This window comes from Pelodiscus sinensis, chromosome 3 (genome assembly GCF_052426305.1).
Source record: "Pelodiscus sinensis isolate ZL-2025 chromosome 3, ASM5242630v1, whole genome shotgun sequence".
Taxonomy (NCBI): domain Eukaryota; kingdom Metazoa; phylum Chordata; order Testudines; family Trionychidae; genus Pelodiscus; species Pelodiscus sinensis.
In genome coordinates this window covers 99,075,505-99,095,824 of record NC_143054.1, presented here as the reverse complement: position 1 = coordinate 99,095,824, position 20,320 = coordinate 99,075,505, and the positions used below count along the sequence as shown (strand labels likewise).

Below are 20,320 nucleotides of genomic sequence, written 5' to 3'. Positions count from 1 at the left end.
ATTAAGAATATTTTGTTTCTCTGCTGCCTGAGCTAGCCAGACTCACAAAAGGCATCTAAAAATCTCTGAAGAACACTTAATCAGCTCAGAATGAAAGTATACATTCCATGTTCACAGGGTACGTGGCAATACGTTCTCAGTGCTCTCCAAAACACGTCTCTATTTTAAATTGTACCTGTTTCCAGCTCTCACACAGATGCAAGCAAAGGGAAGTTGGGGATGTAAGTCTTCTCCCTGCCCACATGCATCACCTTCCATACTCAAAATGGGCACAGCTGGAGAGCAGAGATTGCAACATCCAGAGACTGCACCTTCATTTGTAGAAGGGGAGAGAATTCCCCCTTCCGCCAACCCCTCCCCCCCCGCAACATTTCTTCCTGTGCTGGCCAGGCAGAGACGGAAACATTTTGCACCCTCCTGAGGGAAAGTGAAAAGGGCACACTATCTGCATGCCTGAGGTGTCTGGAAGGGGTCACACCAGCTCTTCAGAAGCTCTCTGAGGTTGTGTCTACACAACAGTGTTATTTCAGAATAACGGACGTTAATCCAAAATAACAGTCCACATCTACACAGCAAGGAGTTATTTCAACACTGTCAAAATAATGTCGATCTGGAGGACTTATTACTCCAACTCCTGTAACTCTCAGTTTATGAGGGGTAAAGGAAGTTGGAGGAAGAGTGCTCTAGCTTGGACTTCCTGCTGTGTAGACAGCGCCAACATCAGAAATAAGTTATTTTGACTTCATCTACACAATGGACGTAGCTCAGGTTGCGTAGCTTATTTCGGCTTTAACCCTGCAGTGTAGATGTATCCCAAGACAGGAGAAATGGCTTTATACCACCAACTGTGCAGTGCTATGCCTAGCAGCATAAACAAGCACTTTGGGCCTCGTCTAAAGCCCCTTGAAGTTAATGGCAATACCTCCTCAGACTTCAGGCTCATATTGTCCCCGTATGTGAACTGTTTCTGTACAATAGAACTGGAAGGGATCCTGCAAACTTCTATTAACTAAGTTTTTTTTAAATCCCATTTTCTGATAGTACACAGTTCAAATAGCAGGTCTTAAAAATTATATTAAAATTATCTTTATAAGTTACTAGGGTTACTTCTGCTCCCTTGCTGATAGAAGAATCTTTCAGCCTGGCCTGGCAACAACACTATTGAACATGCCCTTGTCTTCCTTTCCTTTTCCCTTGGTGCACACACATTGTTGCTGTTGTTACCAGAATGTGTCTTCTAGTAGGTCATGAATTTCTCTCCAGGACAGGGAAGCCATGGCACCTTGTGGAAACATGAGACAAAGTGCAATTGGCCATCTATAAAACAGTGAAAGGGTCTGTGACATTCTCTGACTAAAATATAACCACACCGGTCATTGTTGCAACCACTGTTATATATTTGCAACAGGTCTTGTACAAACTGTGGCATGTAGGATATGTATGGGAAGGTTATGATTTGCTGAATATGATTATATATCTATCATTTTTGTATTTCAAATAATTGGCCCCTGTTGTAGGATCCATGAAGTATTTAAACAACAGTCCCATTGTGAAGGGACTATTCAAGTTGAATGGCCCAACAACACACATTTAGGTCACAGTTGACCATAGGAGACACCCATCTGCACCGACTGGACTTTCCTATGATCATTGAAACTGGAGGGTAGGTAATGGCTTCTGCTATAACTATGCAAATCCTGCATAGACATGTGACTTGCCTGGGTGAGGACATTCTCCACTTTACTTGTAATTTTCCACAGTAAGAACAATGGGTGCCCTGTCACATGGAGCTATAAAAGGTCCTGGAAAGATTTCCAATTTGCCTCTTCCCTACCCAGACGTCTGGACTTACGCTAGTGGGAACATTCTAATACAGGGATTCAGGTCCTTCTGAGGATTTGCAAGCAAACAGAGACTTGACTTAAGCCAGCAGTTTATTCCATCACTGCTACAACTCTGAACCAAGAACTTTGCAATTAACGTATTTGATTCTTTTAACCCTCACTTTTCTCTCTCTCTTTTTATAAACCAACCTTTAGATTTTAGATACTAAAGCACAGATGGGCAACCATGGATAGTGGATGCGACAGGTCCTCAGCAGCCCGCAGCCCAGTAGGGCTCCACCTACAGCCTCAGGTGCAGGTGGTTCGTATCTGCCCCTCACCTCCACAAACCTCTCATGCACTGGGGCATCAGAGCCCTGCACTTCCTAGTCTTCTGCCCCCACCCCCCAGCATTTTGGAGTGCTACAAATTGCCTGATTTGCTCTCCATCCCTGCTTCTCCTCCTCCCTTCCAGAGCTTGAACAGCTGCAAACAGCTGATTTGTGGCATTCCAACTCTGGGGATGGAACATGAATCAGCACATTCATGGTGCTTTGAAAGTGTTGGGAGGAAGGGAGAGGAGGAGGAAATGTGGGGCTCCAGTGCAAGAGAGGGTTGTGGGGGAAGAAGGCCGACATGGGGTCTGCTCTCAAAGCCCCAGTGGGCAGCATGTGGCCCGTGGGCTGCAAGTTGCCCACCATGGTATTAAAGGATTGGCAACAATGTGATTACTTGAGTAAGAGCTAAGTTATATATTTACCTGTGTTTGTGGCTGGTCCTTTGGGATCTGAAGTAACTTTCATTTGACGATACTGGTTGCAGAGAACCACTCATCTCCAGTGTTTTGTGAGGCGGGGTGTGATATAAAGACTAGAATGACTCACAAAACTGCTTTTATGACTTCTTGCTAGCCAGTGTGCCACGACGTAAGTTTACTTTTGTGGCTGGTTGGGTATATTTTAGTGGGAGAAAAGCCACCAATTGTGGGGTGTGTTTGCCCTATTTCTCGGCAGTGTGAGCTGAATTTGGTGTTCTCAATGCCACAAAGGTGGCATGGTCAAACACAAGGTATTGTGACAACCAGTAGGTTAACAAACAAACAAAAAACAGAGAGAGAGAGATTCTCCCCCTTTTCCTATTTCAAATGCAGTAATCTTAGGGATTACTTGTAATAATAGCCAAGGCAGATGGAAATGTGTTTTACAAGCTGGTATGTGATGGGGACAGTGATGAGGATATCTTAAAAGCTGAAATGCATTATCCAAATATATTGCGTCTGAAAATGGAGGCCTGGATTCAGCAAAGTATTTAAACATGTGCTTAACCTCAATTTAACCTAAGCAGGCTTAAATTCTTTGCTGAAAAGGATCACCACATGCAGGAACACTTCCCTGAATTGGGGCCTTCAGACTTTTTTGTTGGGTTTTAGAGATCTGTCTCTTTCTGGCCAGACTGTAGGAACAGTGTTTGCTCCCATATTACGATGCTTTCACTTTTGGTGCTGACCAGAAGCAGAAAGTGCCTAAGTGCATAATGAAACAAATGAACTTGACTGCAGTTTTTCAAAAATCCCAAAAGAGGTTTTAATGAAGAGTGAAAGCATAAGAAGTTTTTATTTGAGCCAGTTTACCAATGAATAAAAGTTACTCCATAACTCTATTCCCTGAACTGTTGCATCATCTTGTACAAAGTAAATAGTTTGTGTGTGTGGTGTGATTATGTTCGGTGACTTAGTTTGAAAGACTTCCGGAGATGGAAAGAGTAAGGGGAATGGTACCATAAAGAGGAAAAGTTAATACTCGGGAATATAATTTCTTTGTGGCCTCTTGAAAGTAAAGTACCCTTTTCCAAAATGTCAGCAACAGAAGATTGAGGGTGATAGCCCCTTCCGCAAGAAGATTCAAGAAGATTCAAAGTATATTTTGCTGGCTCTTAAACCAGAATCTTATATTTGATAATTTTCCCATACATGTTTTTAATTACATGTTCCAATGCACTCTCATGCGGTGTTTACAAATAATAATAAAAAAAAAATCAAGAAGCTAAACAACACATCACCAAGTCCTTGAGCAATGCATTTTGCTTTTGTAGTTCTCCTGCACTCTCCAAAGAAATGATGGTTCAGAGAGAATGGACACTTCTAGCTGGATGCACTTATAACACAGCAATCATTCATCCTACAGGTAACAGTTTAATTTTTCATGGCATTCACATTGGTAAATGCATTAAAATTGCAAGGAAAGATGAAGAGTAAATTTTGGGTATAAAGCCCAACTTTATCAGCAGTTTGGAATCAAAACTAGAAAGGACAGCTGGCTTATAATGAAATGAAGGAGCTTTACCATTTGAAAAAAAGAGTAATAAACAATGGATCAGATCTACCACTAGTACAGATCAGCATAGCTACATTAAGGGCAATGACCGTACTACACATTTAGTGTGGGCCATTGTCCAGCTTGGGGGAAAAGGTGACTTCTCCCTTAAAAGCCCAAGTCAGGGAAGAACTTTCTGCTGGGCTGTGTCTACATTGGCATCCCTTTTCCGGAAAGGGATGCTAATGAGACACTTCGGAATTGCAAATCCGCGGGAGATTTAAATATCCTCCGCGGCATTTGCATTTACATGTCTGCTGCTTTTTTCCGGCTCGGGGTTTTTGCCGGAGAAAAGCGCCAGTGTAGATGCGATTTTCCGGAAAATAAGCCCTTTTCTGGGAGATCCCTTATTCCTACTTTCAAGGAATCTCCCGGAAAAGGGCTTATTTTCCGGAAAATCGCGTCTACACTGGCGCTTTTCTCCGGCAAAAACCCCGAGCCGGAAAAAAGTGGCAGCCATGTAAATGCAAATGCCGCGGGGGATATTTAAATCCCCCGCAGATTTGCAATTCCGAAGTGTCTCATTAGCATCCCTTTTCTGGAAAGGGATGCCAATGTAGACACAGCCCTGCAGTTGGGGACCAGGTCAGTGGCACACCCATCCAGGTGACCAGAAGAGAGGTGGGGACTATATAGGTCCAAGTGAATGCATTAAAAAGCCTTCTTTTACCTGGACCAAGCAGAGCAGCACACATCCTACCATCAACGTTTTCTCTAGTCTTTTTCATCCACATGAGGATTTTTTCCATCCACGTGTGGAATAAATGTGTGTGCACCAAGGCACTTGAGAAGGTTTCTTCTTCCTCAGTAGAAACAAAAAACTAGCTGAAAGGTACTCTGCTAATCAGCTGGGAAGCATCTGAATCTCTCCTAAATGGCCGCACACACACACATACAGCTTACAGGGAACACTGCTTACCACTCATGGAGGTGCTGAAAGACTGGGTTTTGTCAGCATCTGCTCTGGGCACTGCCCTTGTTGCTCCTTTGTTAGAGGACTGGGAAGCAATTTTTCCCTCACCACCAGATTGGCCAAGGTGAAGTGGAATTTTTATTCCAGCTTCCCCACAGCAGTTCAGTGAGGTTTTCCTGGGAAGAACGTGAAACAGTAATTAGCCACGAGTCACAATTTATGTAAACGAGGGGCAGATGTCCATTGCAATACTCCACAGGGCAGGTATATAGACACCAGATAAAATGGATTGGTTAACGTTTAAAGGAGGTATTCTCTAAAGGAGCCGAAACAAGGGGATTCAGAGCTCCTACAACTGGTATGACAGGGAATCAACCCCATTCACTTTGTAGCCTTCCTTAACCCTCATTAAGCAGTGGGTTGTGGGGGACCAGGATGGATAAGAAGGAGTGCAGTCAGATCCAGGTACATATTGAAGTAATTATGGAATTATCTAAAGTATACTATTTTAAATGGCTGGGAGATAAAATTAAGTTGTAGCCTAATTAAATAGTGTCTTCTGTACTTCCAAAATAGGCAAACAACGGAGCTCCACAAAGTTAAGCCTCCATACAAGGATCTGGCCTATTAATGTTTAGATAATTCTTTAAACAGGTGTTCTGAGCTGACATATTAAGTGAGCTTTGTTTATTTTATATTTTTGGGTAAACCAGGAGCATTAACTCCCAAGCCTTGTCCAAAATTCTACTTGGATAATTACATTCTGTCTACTTAAACATATCCTGAAGTTTCAACGGTATACTATATTCATCTTCACTTCTTCTCTGCTATTGTGTGTGTGGGCACTATTAAACAGCTGCCCAAATACTCCTGCAAATAAAATTCAGTTTGCACAAATGTTCATGGGAAAGCAAACAAAAATTGAGTGCCAGCATGACTACACTGAAAAGCCATTCAGAATGTATGAAAATATTTGCATATAATTTCCCCCCACTATTTGCTCAGTCCTAGCTCTTACTTTTCTAATCTCCCTTCAAAATCAATGGAAGTTTTGCCTGAATAAGGATTAGTTCTTGGAGTAAAAAGTGAATAGAGGCTTTTGGATTTGGTCTTTAAATCAACAATACAGTGTAAAAAATAATATTGTATGTGAATATCCCTCATTGTTTAATAATCTTTTATACCCTGCTGTAACTTTACATGTATGCAGAAAGACATATTCCTTTCCTCCAAAGAGTTTGTAATTCCATCACAGCTAATGTTCATATTAACTAAATGCACTTTCATGGTCAGAACACAAGTTAAATGCCCTTAACTAGCCTTCAAGCAAACTCATTTTCTTTATCCCCAGTAAATGTAACATATTTGGCAAGTTTCAATGTTCAAAAAGAGAGGTAGTAAGGAGCCTTCTTGCCTGCCGTGTATCTCTCAGTCGTGCACAAATGAAACTGTTTTTAGTCCAAGGAAAAGTGTAAGCAACTAGACAAATGCTGAGACAAAACACTGGAACTAGCTACCACAGAGTGGGCTATAAGCGGGAGGTGGTTCACCAGAGTTAGGCCTTGGTGGGATGCAGGTACTTTATTTACCTGTGTGTCCACAGGTATGGCTGCTTACAGCTCCTGTTGGCTGTGGATCGCTGTTCCTGACCACTGGGAGCAGTGCAGACTGGGATACTGCTTGGTGCTGCTGCCATTGACCAACAACTGTGATCCCATGGCCAACAGGTGCTGCAAGTGGCTGTACCTGCAGCCCCCCCCCCCCCCCGGTAAATAAAGAGTCCGGTGACCCACCAGGAACTAACCTGGGTGAAGCACCTGCGGGTGGCTTATTATCTACAGTGTTGTAGGTCATTGTAAGGAGTGATTAAAGGGTCTGATCTAGTAAGGTGTGGTGTACTCTCAGTTCCTGATGACTTCAGTGGGGGGTACTCAGCATTTGCCTGGTTCAATTTTAATAGCACAGTCAGGCCCCCAAAGTGGAGGGAGGGTCCCTTCTCAATGATTAATGATTGTAATGGCACTCAAAAGGTGTATCAAGATCCTTGACTTAGTGAGATTACAAACTCATTTTGGACATGATTGAACAAGTAACAACATGGTGAGTTTGGGAGGACGATTAATAATATTGCACAGCATGGTGCATGTTTGGTTCTGATTAACTAAATGTGTGAAAGTAATAAGCAGAATGCTAGTTGAACATGTTCCTTGACTTCTTCCTTGAGGCTAAGTCATCAAGCGGGATTTAAAAGAGAAGGGGTTAGTGATTTTGGGGACTAGCTCAGGAAGGACTTCAATGCAGAGAAGAACTGACATATTTGTGGGAAAAGTGGACAAGTGATTTGCTGAGTCTGGTATCATAAGCAGAGTGGACAGTTGTGGTGGAGTGAGGATTGGATAAGAGACAAGATTGGATGAGCAGAGAAGAGTTATTTGGGGATCTATAGGCACAGACGTGAAATTTGAAGAGGGAGTCAGTGGAGAAGGAGGAGACGGGATTCAAAGAGGGAGAAGTAATGGGCAAACCAATGAGGAGTGGACATTATCTTAGTTGCAGGATTCGGCATGGACCAGGAGGTGGCATTGCAGGTGTCTCCATTTACTCTTCTCCTCCTCTAAATGAGAAGGACTCCTCTGTTAAAGATGAGCATGATGAATGTGTGAATTATGGACTATATTTCTCAGAGGACAGTTGCAGTGAGAAGGAAAAAGAGTAAGGGAGGTGGGAAAGCTTTCTAAAGTCATTTCAGAAACACACAAACACTGGTGTCTGGTATGCCCTAAAGAATCTAAGGCCAGGTCTATGCTACAGGGGAAGGTTGGCTTAAGACATGCAATTCCAGCTATGTAAATAACATAGCTGGAGTGAACATACCTTAAGCTCAACTTTGCACCATTCCCACAGTGGCAGTTTGCCAGGAGAAATGCTCCTATCGACTTCACTTACTTCTTGCGACAGCGAGGATTCCCAGTGCTGATAGGGGTGCCCTCAGCATTCAGTTTAGTGGGTCTTTACTAGACCCACTAAATTAAATGCTGGAATATCAACTGCTGCAGTGTCCATCTTCCTGCAAGGCTAGGTGTGACTTAAGTGTCATTGCACAATCGTCTTTCAGGAGATTCTGCATCTGTGTAAGTGACTGGGCTTGTGTACACATAAGGCTTGTGTACACAGTGCTTTTCAGGGGTGTAATTTATAAATAAGGCTATGTCTAGACAGCAGGGCTACTTTGGGATACTCAAAGTATCCCAAAATAGCAATTTTGTGTCTTTAAACTGGCCCATTATTTCAAAACAACAGGCGCATGCTATTCTGGCATCTCTGTGACTCTCGTTCCACGAGGGTTAAGGGACTTGTGGGAATAGCACTTTCTTTTGAAATTTGACACCGTCTACACAGCACCAAATTTCAAAATAAGCTATTTTGAGGAAAGGATGCTGTGTAGACACACCCTTTGGGTACATATAGACTGCAGACTTCTTTCAAAAGAGAGCATCCACACCTCAAAACCGGATCAAAAAAGCGATCCAGACTGCATGGATGCTCTCTCAAAAGAAAGCCCTGATTGTTATTGACAAAATGGCCACCAGGGAACCTGTGTTTTTTTTCGATTGACTCTTCTTTCAAAAGAAAAAGTCCCTGTTCTGTGTCCATACGTGCCTTTTTTCGAAAGAGCCCTTTCGAAAAGGTGTTCTCTCAATTTGAGGTTTACCTCAAAAAACCCTGCGCTATTTCGATTTAATTTAGAAAGAACGCAATTGTAGTGTGGACACAGGTGAAGTTTTTTTGAAAAAAGGGCAGGTTTTTTTTTTTTTTAAAAAAAGTATACTGTGGACATATCCTTAGTGTACTTCATGTGAATAAAGTTTGTGTAGACAAGCTGGTGTCTCTGATTATTTCCTAATATGCTTTAACACAGTGCTGTTTGAAACTGTGTGAAAGTGCACTAGGGAACATTTAGTGCACACAAACTGGATCTACATAGTCCAATTAATGTGCAGCACATTAGCGCACTTTTGAAACCAAATCCCCAAAGTGCTCATTACTCAACCATATATATAAGTCCAGAGAGAGACACCCAAGGGAAGAAACAACAGTGACGCAAAACATTAGTGACAGTGACAGAAAATTAGAACAGTTCAAAACTGGGCAATGTAGCTTCTTTCTATCAACCAAAATTCTTAAACGGTGTTCAGACTGTACTAGGTAGGGAAGAGTCTGTTTCAATCACAGTGCCAGTTAGAGCTGGTTGAGTTACTCAAATAATGAATCCATCGTATTCTGGCACTTTTCTGCCAATAAATTATTTCCAAATAAATATTATTATTTAATCAGCTGCAAACATTTTGAATAATGATTATTTGTACCATTCCTCCCATCCCCAAATTAATTGCATTTCATTATACCGTCATCTCTAGTACTTAACTGCATTTAGCATATTGGTAGAGAGGTAATGTCACGGTGCTAACTTGCTTTGGCTGCAGGGAGACACTCATCCCAAAGATCACATGGTGATTTAGGTTTGTGCTAATGTGGACAGGGATTTGGATGAAAAAAATTACAAAGCAACAACTGGAAGGGGGCAAAGAAGGAAAGCTAGGTCTTCAGACACAGCAGATATCATTGCAATGACTCAAAGCTGGCAAAAGGAGGCTAATGATCTGATTTTCAATTTATTTAATCTCTAATGAGATTTTCCTTCAATCTCATACAATTATGTAATGTGTAGCAACCACTGTAATGGGAGGAAGGGGATCCAGATCCTGCATATTCCTTGATTGCTATGGAGGGCCCTCAAGAGCTGCAAGACTCAGAGGAGGATCTCTTATTGGGGGTCCAGGATTTAAGGTCTAGGAGTCTAGTCTGATCACTCAGGCTTAGCGTGGGAGATTGTATTCATCTCCCGTTAAGTGAAGAACCTCTATACGATTTCTAAAATGCAATAGAAATCTTGAGATCTTTCCTTTTCCTCCAAAACAACCCAACCTTGGATCACCTCATAAGCTGTGGTAAGAAAAAAATATAACCTCAGAAGTCAAGATACGATGTTGGATAAGTTGCCATGAGAACACACCAGAATTTATATGAAAACACACTTCATTTGGCAAGTGCTATGAAGCTGAGTATCCAACAGCTGACACATTTTGCTGTGTCTAACAAGCTGTTGACCCACACACACAAAAAAATAAAAAAATATCTATCATGGCCCTCTATGTGAAGCAAAAAAGCAAGCAAGCATTATGGTGCCCAAGAGAGGCAGATGCTTTTTGAGTTAGTGTTTAGATCCCCCCCGAGTTGAAAGACTTAAGGGCTTCACCATACACAGTCCCCAGTGGAGGAACCCACTGCTGAACAAAATGGGAGATCTCCATGACAACTGCTGGGGAGGAAGAGGAGGTAAAAGCAATATGGAATCATTGTTCTCTTAGTGGTATACATCAATTGAGCTTGGGAATTAGTCTGAATTTAAACTGGTGTCACACTGTAGAATTGGTACCATAAGTCCAGATTTGCCTTTCACAGGATATTAGTAAATACCTATTTGAGTTAAAGGGAATTACTCACATCCTGCTGGTGGAAGAATCAGAGTTTATGAGGATGATATTCTGTTTTTTATATTTTTAATTTGTTACATTTCTCACTATCCTCCCCTCTATTTTCCACTACCTCTGACATTCTCTCAAACACCCACAGGTGCCTTCAGAAATCTGAAGGTTGAACTTCAGTCATTAAACAAATGGTAGCTCCATTGAACGTGCTGTGATTATACTTTTTGCCTAGGTGGCTTTTTTGAATATTTCCAGTACCACCTGCATGCAAAATGTAGTGGATGAATCATCAGTTCATTTCTCTGTGACTACAATTCATCCCTCTGAGCATTCAGTTCTCTCTGTCCACACAAACCCCACAATCTCATCAGTTTGTTCCACTGCTTCCCCATCTCATTTATTACACACTTTATAAAGTGGCCGATCCCCTTCCTTTGCACAGAACCATCTCTGTAGAAAGATTTCTGCTAATTTGTCCTTTTCATATTTGTTCATTTTTTTTAATTGTATCCTTTGGTATATATGGTTGTGACTACTTTCTTCCACTATTTGATCTGAGGAAGTGGGTCTGGCCCACGAAAGCTCATCATCTAATAAACCATCTTGTTAGTCTTTAAAGTGCTACATTGTCCTGCATTTTGCTTCTACTAAATTCATGGCCGTGAAAAATGTACCAGGGACCATGAAATCTGTTGTCGCCCACCCTGCCTCTCCAAAATTTGGTCTTTTTTGCACTTTTACCTCACATTATACAGATTTCATGCAGGAAACGAATGTTTCACAAATAGGTCCCTGACCCAAAAGGACATTGCAAGGGGGTCACAAGGTTATTTTAGGGGGCTATTGCCACCCTCGCTTCTGTGCTTTCATACCTTGGGTGGCCGTGGCTCTAGAGTGGCAACTGTTGGCCAGGTACCCAGCTCTGACGGCAGCACCCCACCAGCAGCAGTGCACCAGTAAGTGTGATGCTTACTGATTAACCACTGACACCTGTAGCAGGCAGCAGCACAGAAATACAAGTGGCAATACCCTACCACACCATCCTTACTTCTGTGCTGCTGCTGGCAGTAGCTTTACCTTCACATCTGGGGCCCTGGTCAGCAGCCACTGCTCTCCAGTTGCCCAGCTCTGAGGGCAACACTTGCCAGCAGCAGTGTGGAAGGAAGGAAGGAAGGATGGCAGTACAATGCCCCCTATCCTAAAATAACCTTGTGACCCCCCCGCCCACTCAGAACTCCTTTTTTTGGGTCAGAACCCCTACAATTACAACACCACGAGATTCTACATTTAATTAGCTGAAATCATGAAATGTTTATGATTTTTAAAATCAGACCACTATAAAAATTGACTAAATGGACTGTGAATTTATTAAGGCCCTAGTTATGCACCTGCTTAAGATCTTGTTGAACTGATTTCAATGCAGGTTTGTGCTTTAGAAAATTCCATTAGGCACCTACCATAATCTACAGGTGCCTAAATAATTTTTACAAAATCTAGCCCCAACTGACATCCCCAAGATCATCCAGGCAGCCTGTGGCAGAGCTGGCCATGGGACCCAGCTCTCCTCGGGCACAGGTCAAAGCCATCACAGGCCATTCTTCTTTTCTGGATTTTAATTTTTGTGACCATACAGAGAACCGACTTTGCTCCTAGAACTAGCACAAACACATGAATAAACTGGGGATTTAGGATTATTGCTGGCAGAGTTACTTTGTTCAGTAATGCTGCTGTGCTCAAGAACTGCGTTAAACGTTTTATATATTAGAGCAGCCTTTTGCAAAGCTGTTCTGTAGTTTGATCAGCCGGGCAGAAAACCTCTTTGCCTGCTGTTTGGCATCAGGATGAAAATAATCCTGGGATTGCACTTGCCTATCACGAAACAGGTACTCCCCCAAGTGAGTGGGCAGGCTGACTTTGGCCAGAGTGCTGAGAACGATTTTGATACATGAGTCTGTCAGTCACACACAGTCCCAGCGTTCCACACCTCTCTCTCTCTCTCTCTCTCTCTCTCTCACACACACACACAGCCACTTTATGCAAGCAGCAGCTTGCACAATTCGATGAGACTGCACCTTTTACAGAACACATTAAAATGTACCTGATAAACCGTCCAGAGTGTCTTCACTTTCCAAAATCCCTCTGTGCTTTGTCCCTCGCAGCTCACTACTGGACATCCGAATGAGCTTTACCATCCTGATCATCTCAGGCAACTCGCAGGCTAAGGTGCCCGCCTGATAGCTGGGCAGGCTGCCCATGGGAAAGGGCATCGGCTCTCCCCCTGTCCTCCACTGCCTGCTCAGCTCTGTTGAATTAAAAAACCGATCTAACACAGGCATCCTGTTCTGTGCTCTCCAGAAAGGGCTGCTCCCGCTACTGGACTAGGGACACACTTCACGGCCAGACACACATAAAAACAACAAAAATGGGCTCTCACAGCTGAGAAAGAGGCTTCTCCAGCCTTGCTGCTTCCTGACAAACGCTGTACAGAGACTGACTTTCCGAAGTTTCCCCACTAGTGAGTGAGCTGAAGCAGTTGCTGGACCTCTTCCTCCTCAGAGATAGATGCATATTTTTCACTCTCCCTCGGTCTCAGGCTGCAAGTTACAACACTTAATTAATCCCAGGCTACAGCTGGAACATCAGCCAAAAAAAAAAAAAAAAAAGTGTGTGGGGGGAAGAGAAGCCAGCGAGGTATTTTATTTTCCTTCCTCTCTATCTCTTCTTAGTCTTTTGTTTGTTGGCTTGTTTGCTTGCTTGCTTGCTTGCTTGCTTTCAGGAGTTGTCACCCAACTGCAAGCTCCTGGAATTTGCAGAGAAGGAACATTTTCAGCTCCTGGTTTGGCTATCAGGCGCTATCAGGTAAACAGCTGCTGGTTTATTAAAGAGACTAGCTTCACCAAATCATGCCGAGCAAGCCGAAAGCAGTCGTCAGGAAAAGCAGCCCAGCAGAACCAGTTCACAGCTGCCTTTCGCGGGCTACACTGGCAGGAGGCCATCCCTCCTTTCAATTAATGGCCACATAATGATGAATATATTAAGAGGGCTGTTTGAATTTATCTACACGGTAATGCAATCAAAAAGGTTTCCTGCCCACCCACCTCCGTCGTCTTCCTCCTTTCTCTCGTTTGGTTCTCAGCAAACCCAAAGGGAGTTTTGGCCTATTAGTCAAATCCCTTTGTAACCTTAGCTGCCCTTCAGCTGCAAGGGAAATAACACTGATTCACATTCCAAAGCTAACTGGGAAAGAAGCGAATCGGGAAAGCAGGAAGATCTGCATTCACAAGTCGGGCGCTGTTGTGTAATCCTAACAAACAGCTCTGGTTTTCAATTCCATTTTTGAAGACAAATAATCATAAAACCAGAAGGAAAGAAGGAACTGCTAAGGCTTGACTGGCCAGGGAAATTAAGTTGTTGGAATTCCACTTTTTCACGGGAGGTCCCAGGGTGGACTTATTATTTTGGCTGCTAGGTGTAAAGCTCCACCTAAGTGAAGGAATAAGTTCATGTGAGGACATTAAGTAGTGACTAGTGATTATTCACTCGTAAACAGAAGATGATTATCACCAGCCTTTAAAGACAAGACAAAAGATACCTGAGAGCTATGTGGAACGACTCTGTGTATCCGTAACACTTTCACTAACAAATGAGGTTACTGGGACATTTTAAAACATGCATGAACATAATTTGTTAGACAGATGTTACAGCAATTCCTTTCCCTCTCTTTCGCTTCACCTCCTTCAGTAGCAGGACCCTTTTATTTTTCTGGCATTTTCACTGATTTTATATAGTCTGCACTCTTAATCTATATCCCTTTTCGTCCTGGGTTGTCATTCAGCCTTAGTGTTTATGTAGGGTGCAGGAAGGAACTAATGGAATGGAGGCAGTTTACTGTATCATCTACTTTATTCAAAACAAAACAAAAAATCGCTAGTTAGGAATTTAACATGCATTTTAATTTTTCCTAGTATCTATAAATAACAAACTTACTTTGGTTAAATTCCATGTCATTTCTTTTACAGATGGAAAAATAAACAGGCAAACAAACAGGATCTTCCTTCATGGGGGGAAGAAGATCCAAGTGAATGGATTAAAAGTTAACATCCTTAAATATAAAAAATAGAACAACAAGGACAAGGGGTTTTCCTTGTTATGCCAACAACAGCAGGAGCAGCATGATATTTCCACTGTTCTAGCATCTTTTGCCATGTTTACCTTACTTTGTTTCTACTTCAGACTGGACATAACAATGATCTTCAAAAATATGGTTATTTTTAATGTAGGCGCTGGTGCTATATTATTAGCATACTTGTTGAATATGATCTAATTAGTCCATGCTTTCAGGTGGCCCTGGTTTGAAAAGAGTGACATGCTCCCTAAGTGTTATACCATTGTTGTTGTAATGTTATTTTGCAGGAGCACTTACCATCAGGATATCCTGACCCTTGGAACAAAGGGGTTAAGAACAAAGAAAACAAATAAATGATATAAAGTAATAATACACCAGAAACACTGACACATTCATACAACGCAATGCTGCACTTCCATGACAAAGATGAGTGTTATTGTTTTATCCCACGTTGGTATAATTTCAATAGCTTTATTTTGATTGTTTCATGTTGTTGTTTTCCTATTATTGGAGCAAGTCATGCAATTGAGCCTCCTTAAAGGAACAATGTTTCTGTTGAGGAGTGAACTGGTTCAAAGAAAGAAATGACCCAGACCTTTGCCTGATGTGCAAATTAAACCCAGGCTGATTTTTTTTAAATTGAGACACAAAAATGTTAACTCTCTCCCCCAATTATTATACTGGGATTTTGTTCACCTCTGCACTTCCTACTCCCAGGGGGACAAGAAGCAGAAGTGCCAAAATACTGTGAAAGAGGCTTTCCATTTGGAATTTCCAGCTTGGTGAGAAACAAAAAGTACCAGAAATCTCCCAAGAAAGCTCATTCTTAGATGTCCAGCCCAATATCTGCAGAGTCCAAAGAAGTCTGGATAGCTTTAGATAATCATCTAAACATTCAGGCTACATCTACATTGGCAAGATTTAGCACAAAAGCAGCTGCTTTTGCGCAAAATCTTGCTGCCTGTCTACACTGGCCGCGAGTATTTGCGCAAGAACACTGACGTTCTACTGTATGAAATCAGTGCTTCTTGTGCAAATACTCTGACACTCCCGCTCAGGGATAAGTCCTCTTGCACAACTGTTCTTGTGCAAGAGGCCAGCATAGACAGGTAACATCAATTTTCTTGTGCAAGAAAACCCGATGGCTAAAATGGCCATCGGAGCTTTCTTGCGCAAGAGAGCATCTACACTGGCATGGATGCTTTTGCACAAAAGCAAATCTTTTGCGCAAAGGCACATGCCAGTATAGACGCTCTCTTACTCAAATACTCTAATGCAAAAACTCTTGCATTTAGAGTATTTGCACTAAATCTTGCCAATCTAGACGTAGCCTTAGATGCTTAACCAAACTGCACATCCAAACTGAGCCACCAAACTTTCTGAGGACTGACTACCACTATCATTTCTTTACTAATATCCTCTTGTAGTGTTTCAAAAAGTGGTCTTACTTTTTGCATCCTCAAAATTGGGATTACAATATTGTGCCCACAGGTAGGTAATTTGGGCAGCTGTATATATAATTTGTAAATGGAATCAAGTAGATATAATTCAAATGGCCTTCACTATACTTGTAGTTATTTGCACCTGCAATTTTTCAGATCGGGGGTGGGGGAGTGGAAGGGGGAAGGTAAGCCTAGAGAAAAACCGATTGAAAAGCTAACCTGTTGTCATGACAACTACCTTATTGTAAAAGTATATACATCATAATTCTAACACACACAAGACTTATTTCTCCTAGGGAAACTAGGAGCATGCAAAACCTGCTGCTCTTGACAGAATGTAATTCTTTCTGTGCCAGGGGTTAGTTTGGGGGTCACTATTTGAAACCAAAGGTCTTTGCTTTACCTGAATGAAGATAACTGAGAAGTAATACTAGCAGGTCGGCAATGCTCCTTCTAATTTTTATGTTCAAGTACAAAATTAACTTTTTACCTGCACTTAACAAAATTAATTCTATGCATAGATGGGATGGGGTGGGGTGGGGTGGGGGCAAAGGTTAGGCTTAGGGCTGGGGCAGGCATTTGGGGTGAGGGCTTAAGCTGGGGGCTCTGGTGTGAGGCCAAGGCTGAGGGATTTGGAGTTTAGGCTGCCCTGGGATTGCAGTGGGGCGAGAGGTCTCCCCCCAGCCCTCTCTTGCCACAGCAACTTGGGGCCAGATGAGAGGTATTTCTCTGCAGCTGAGGCCGCTCAGGTGGGGCCGGGCCAGGCCAGGGAAGGCCTGATATCTTTCTGTATGACCAGGTAACTTACAGGGAAAATACCTGCCAAAATCAGTGATTCAATAGCTAGCATTGACAAAGCTTTTGGACAAGCTGTAACTCTAATCGTCCTGATTATAGCTGGTACATTTTTTTTACCAAGACTCTTTTTGGCAAAAAATGCAGGTTCGGTGATGCTGAAACACTTTGTGAATTTCTTTTAATTGTGCTGATTTGTTTTGGTTGAAAAAAAATGGTAATTTTTAAAAATACTTCATTTTGTCAGTTTTGAAAGGAAATGGAACATTGAAATGACTTTTTTAATTCTGAAATTTCCTTCAGCGTTATTTTTAATAAATGTTTACAAATGCCCCAAATTGAAACAAAATGTTTTGCCTGACCTGATTTTGCTGGCAATTTTGAAACCTTTTGTTTTCAGTTTGACCAAAAAATACTCAACTTTAGTCTGCCAGTGGATATTAACATAAAAGACTGAAACAGGGACACAGTCCTGGAACCCATGTGGGTTTGATGCAAAAGTTTGCAAACACCATCTTAAGAATATACATTATACAGGATTAAAGGTGTAGGTTTTCACTGAACACTTTCCTCAAAACAAACTGGAATTCAGAATGTATTCATTCTTCTTGACAAAAGTTTTTAGTTGTGTGTGACTGTTGATTCTTTTGGCTTCTTCATCATAAGAAAGAGACTAGCTTGATCAGAGACACTGAAGAGGAATGTTTATAATGAGTTAATGTTCCTCCAAATCCATGAACCAACAAAAAGAATCTCCTTCAGCAGTAGCTTCAGAGGCCTTATATCGATCGGTCACATTCTGAGCTGGTGTCAATTGTCGTAGGTCTATTGATTTCAATTGAGATAGGATGAGTTTCACAAGTTGGGGTATGGGGCTGATCCCAAGACACATTTTTCACCCTACTTAGGAAAAATGAGCATCATAGATGGACAAAACACACAGCAAAATGTGCCCAATAATTTGTTACTGACATTTTTTAAAAAAATCACTGAAGACATTCAGCTCACCTAAACAATTTTCCTGTTTCTATAGAACTATGGGCCAGATTTTAAACAAACAACGAAATAAAGATGGGCCATTTGCTGTTGCTACTTAATGTGCTGCTTTATGGTTCTGAGTAAAAGATGGCAATTATAACATAAATATAAATGTAATAGCTTTGGCTCCAACTCCTCCTAAGCAGCAATGCCAGCGGATAGGTGAAATGAGTCAGTTCTGAAAACCTGACAAGGCAGTGTTTATTTTCACAGACAAGTATGAGAATTGAAAAAGTCTTGAGCAAAAGAAGAGCGGGGTGGGAGAAAAGAGACAGGAATAAGCTGGCAGACTCATGGCTTGGAGTTCACAAATGGTATCTCTTTAAAAGTTTTACTTGGTTGCTTATTTCTTTTAAGCTGTGTAGGACGGGCAGCAGCAGAACTGCATGCCACATAGTAGAGGAAGTGCCTTGTGTGTCTTTCTAGTCTATTGCAGCCCACATAGCCTTCATTAACCTAGTGCTCTGGTTTTCATTGCAAGTGTCTCTCTCCCCATCCCTTGTCTTCTGTCCTTCAAAGCAGGGGGAGGGGTGGAATTTGGGGTGGAGGAGAAAGAATGAAGCAAGAGTTTAAGCTGGCATAGAACTTCTCTCTTGGCTCTCAGCTGCCATTGTCAGTGCCAAATCTACTGTCTCCAGCAACTCTCCCACAACAAATCAGTCCAGGCGCACAAAAGCCATAAAATAATGTTGAAGAACAAGCCTCAATTCCCACCCCTCATTCTTTCCAATTTCCCTCCCCAACTTTCTTTCACCAGAGATGACCTCCTCCTGCTCCTCAGCAGCATTAAGTGATAGTGGGACTTCCAATCTGCAGATTTGCTGAAGACTTTCCCAGCAGGTCAGCCAACTGGCCATTTGCATCAACAGAACAAAAGGAAAAGTCCAGTAGCCTCACTCTTTTCTTTCCAGAAGCTGCTGCTTGGAAAGGAGGACTCCTTCTTTGGTGTAGTGGGGTTCAGAACTGAACTCAGTATTCCAAATGCGGCCTACCTGGAAGCTGCGACTCTTCCCAACAGTACTGAGATTTTGTGCTACGTGCCACTGACATGAATGAAACCATTGTTGTTTGCAGTGTTTTTGTAGCTGTCTTGGTGTAAGGATATCAGATATAAGGCGGGTGAGGGAAAATCTATTATTGGACCAACTTCTGTTGGTGAGAGAGACAAGTTTTCAGGCATGGGCAGAGCTGAAGAAATGAAGAAGAACTCTATATAAATGTGAAAGCTTTGCTCCTCCAACAAAAGTTAGTCCAATAAAAGGTATTACCTCACCCATCTTGTCTCTCCATTTAAATCAGGTTAACTTGAAAACTCCAGAGGAACTTATAGAAAAGAAACTCTCAGATATTAAAATGAAACCTCGACTATAAGAGACGTTTAAAGAAATCCCCCTTTCCTAATTATAAACGTAAATAAGAATAAAACCAGACAGAAAAGATTGTTGATGTTGAATCTCTCTAGTCTGGCACCTTCGGGACCTACTGGTGCTGAACCAGAGAATTTGCTGAACCCTGTGAGGTTAATATTGTCTAGCAGCATTGCCAATACTTTCACAGCTTACTGGGCTCTTAGAAGACATTTAGGGGTAAGTGCTCTTAGAAGACATTTAGGGCTAAATAACACACTGAGAGCCAGGACTGGTGGCTGTAAACAAACTTTATGGGAATGGGAAAAACTTGGTTACACCCATGATAAGTGGCCATCTGGCTAACTGAAATTATGCCAGACCACAAATGGTGCCAGACCAGAGAGTGCCTGACAAGAGACGTTCAACATGTATTTATGAGCTCTTAAGATACTTACTGAATTAAATTAAGATTTAACTTAAATAAATATTAGAGCTGTCAAGCAATTTAAAAATGTTGATGAATAGCAGTTTTAATTGACACAGATAAAAAAAGATAAAAGAAAACATTTCAGTCCACCTCACACAAATACTATCATGCAATCCCTTGATTGTGAAAATGCAGACTTTATAAATGTAGACTTTTTTAAAAACAAAACTGCCCTCAGAAATAAAACAATGTAAAATTTTAGAGCAGTGTTTCTCAGGGTATGTCTACACTACCCTCCTAATTCGAAGTAGGAGGGTAATGTAGGCATACTGCACTTGCAAATGAAGCCCGGGATTTGAATTTCCTGGGCTTCATTTGTATGAAGCCGGCCGGCGCCATTTTTAAATGCCGGCAGTTAGAACCCTGTGCCGCGCGGCTACACACGGCACGTAGTAGCTAGTTCGGATTAGGCTTCCTAATCCGAAC

General features: G+C 42.0%; 1 protein-coding gene across 7 annotated transcripts in view; it reads right to left on the bottom strand.

The window, feature by feature from the left end:
- PDE7B (phosphodiesterase 7B) overlaps positions 1-20,320 on the bottom strand; it is a 262,403-nt gene that overhangs the window by 108,379 nt on the left and 133,704 nt on the right. Inside the window, exons 1-2 of one of the 7 annotated variants that reach the window (XM_075924242.2) lie at positions 12,756-12,889; positions 5,115-5,284 (exon numbers count right to left, since the gene is read on the bottom strand). The exons of 1 other annotated variant lie outside the window; for it this stretch is intronic. In XM_075924242.2, coding sequence (XP_075780357.1) covers positions 5,115-5,121 — 7 coding nt within the window. In that variant the 5' untranslated portion in view covers positions 5,122-5,284; positions 12,756-12,889. Of the gene's footprint in view, positions 1-5,114; positions 5,285-12,755; positions 20,177-20,320 lie in introns of those variants that run through there. 5 more of the 7 variants (XM_014573966.4, XM_075924240.2, XM_075924237.2 and 2 more) reach the window with 5 other exon arrangements.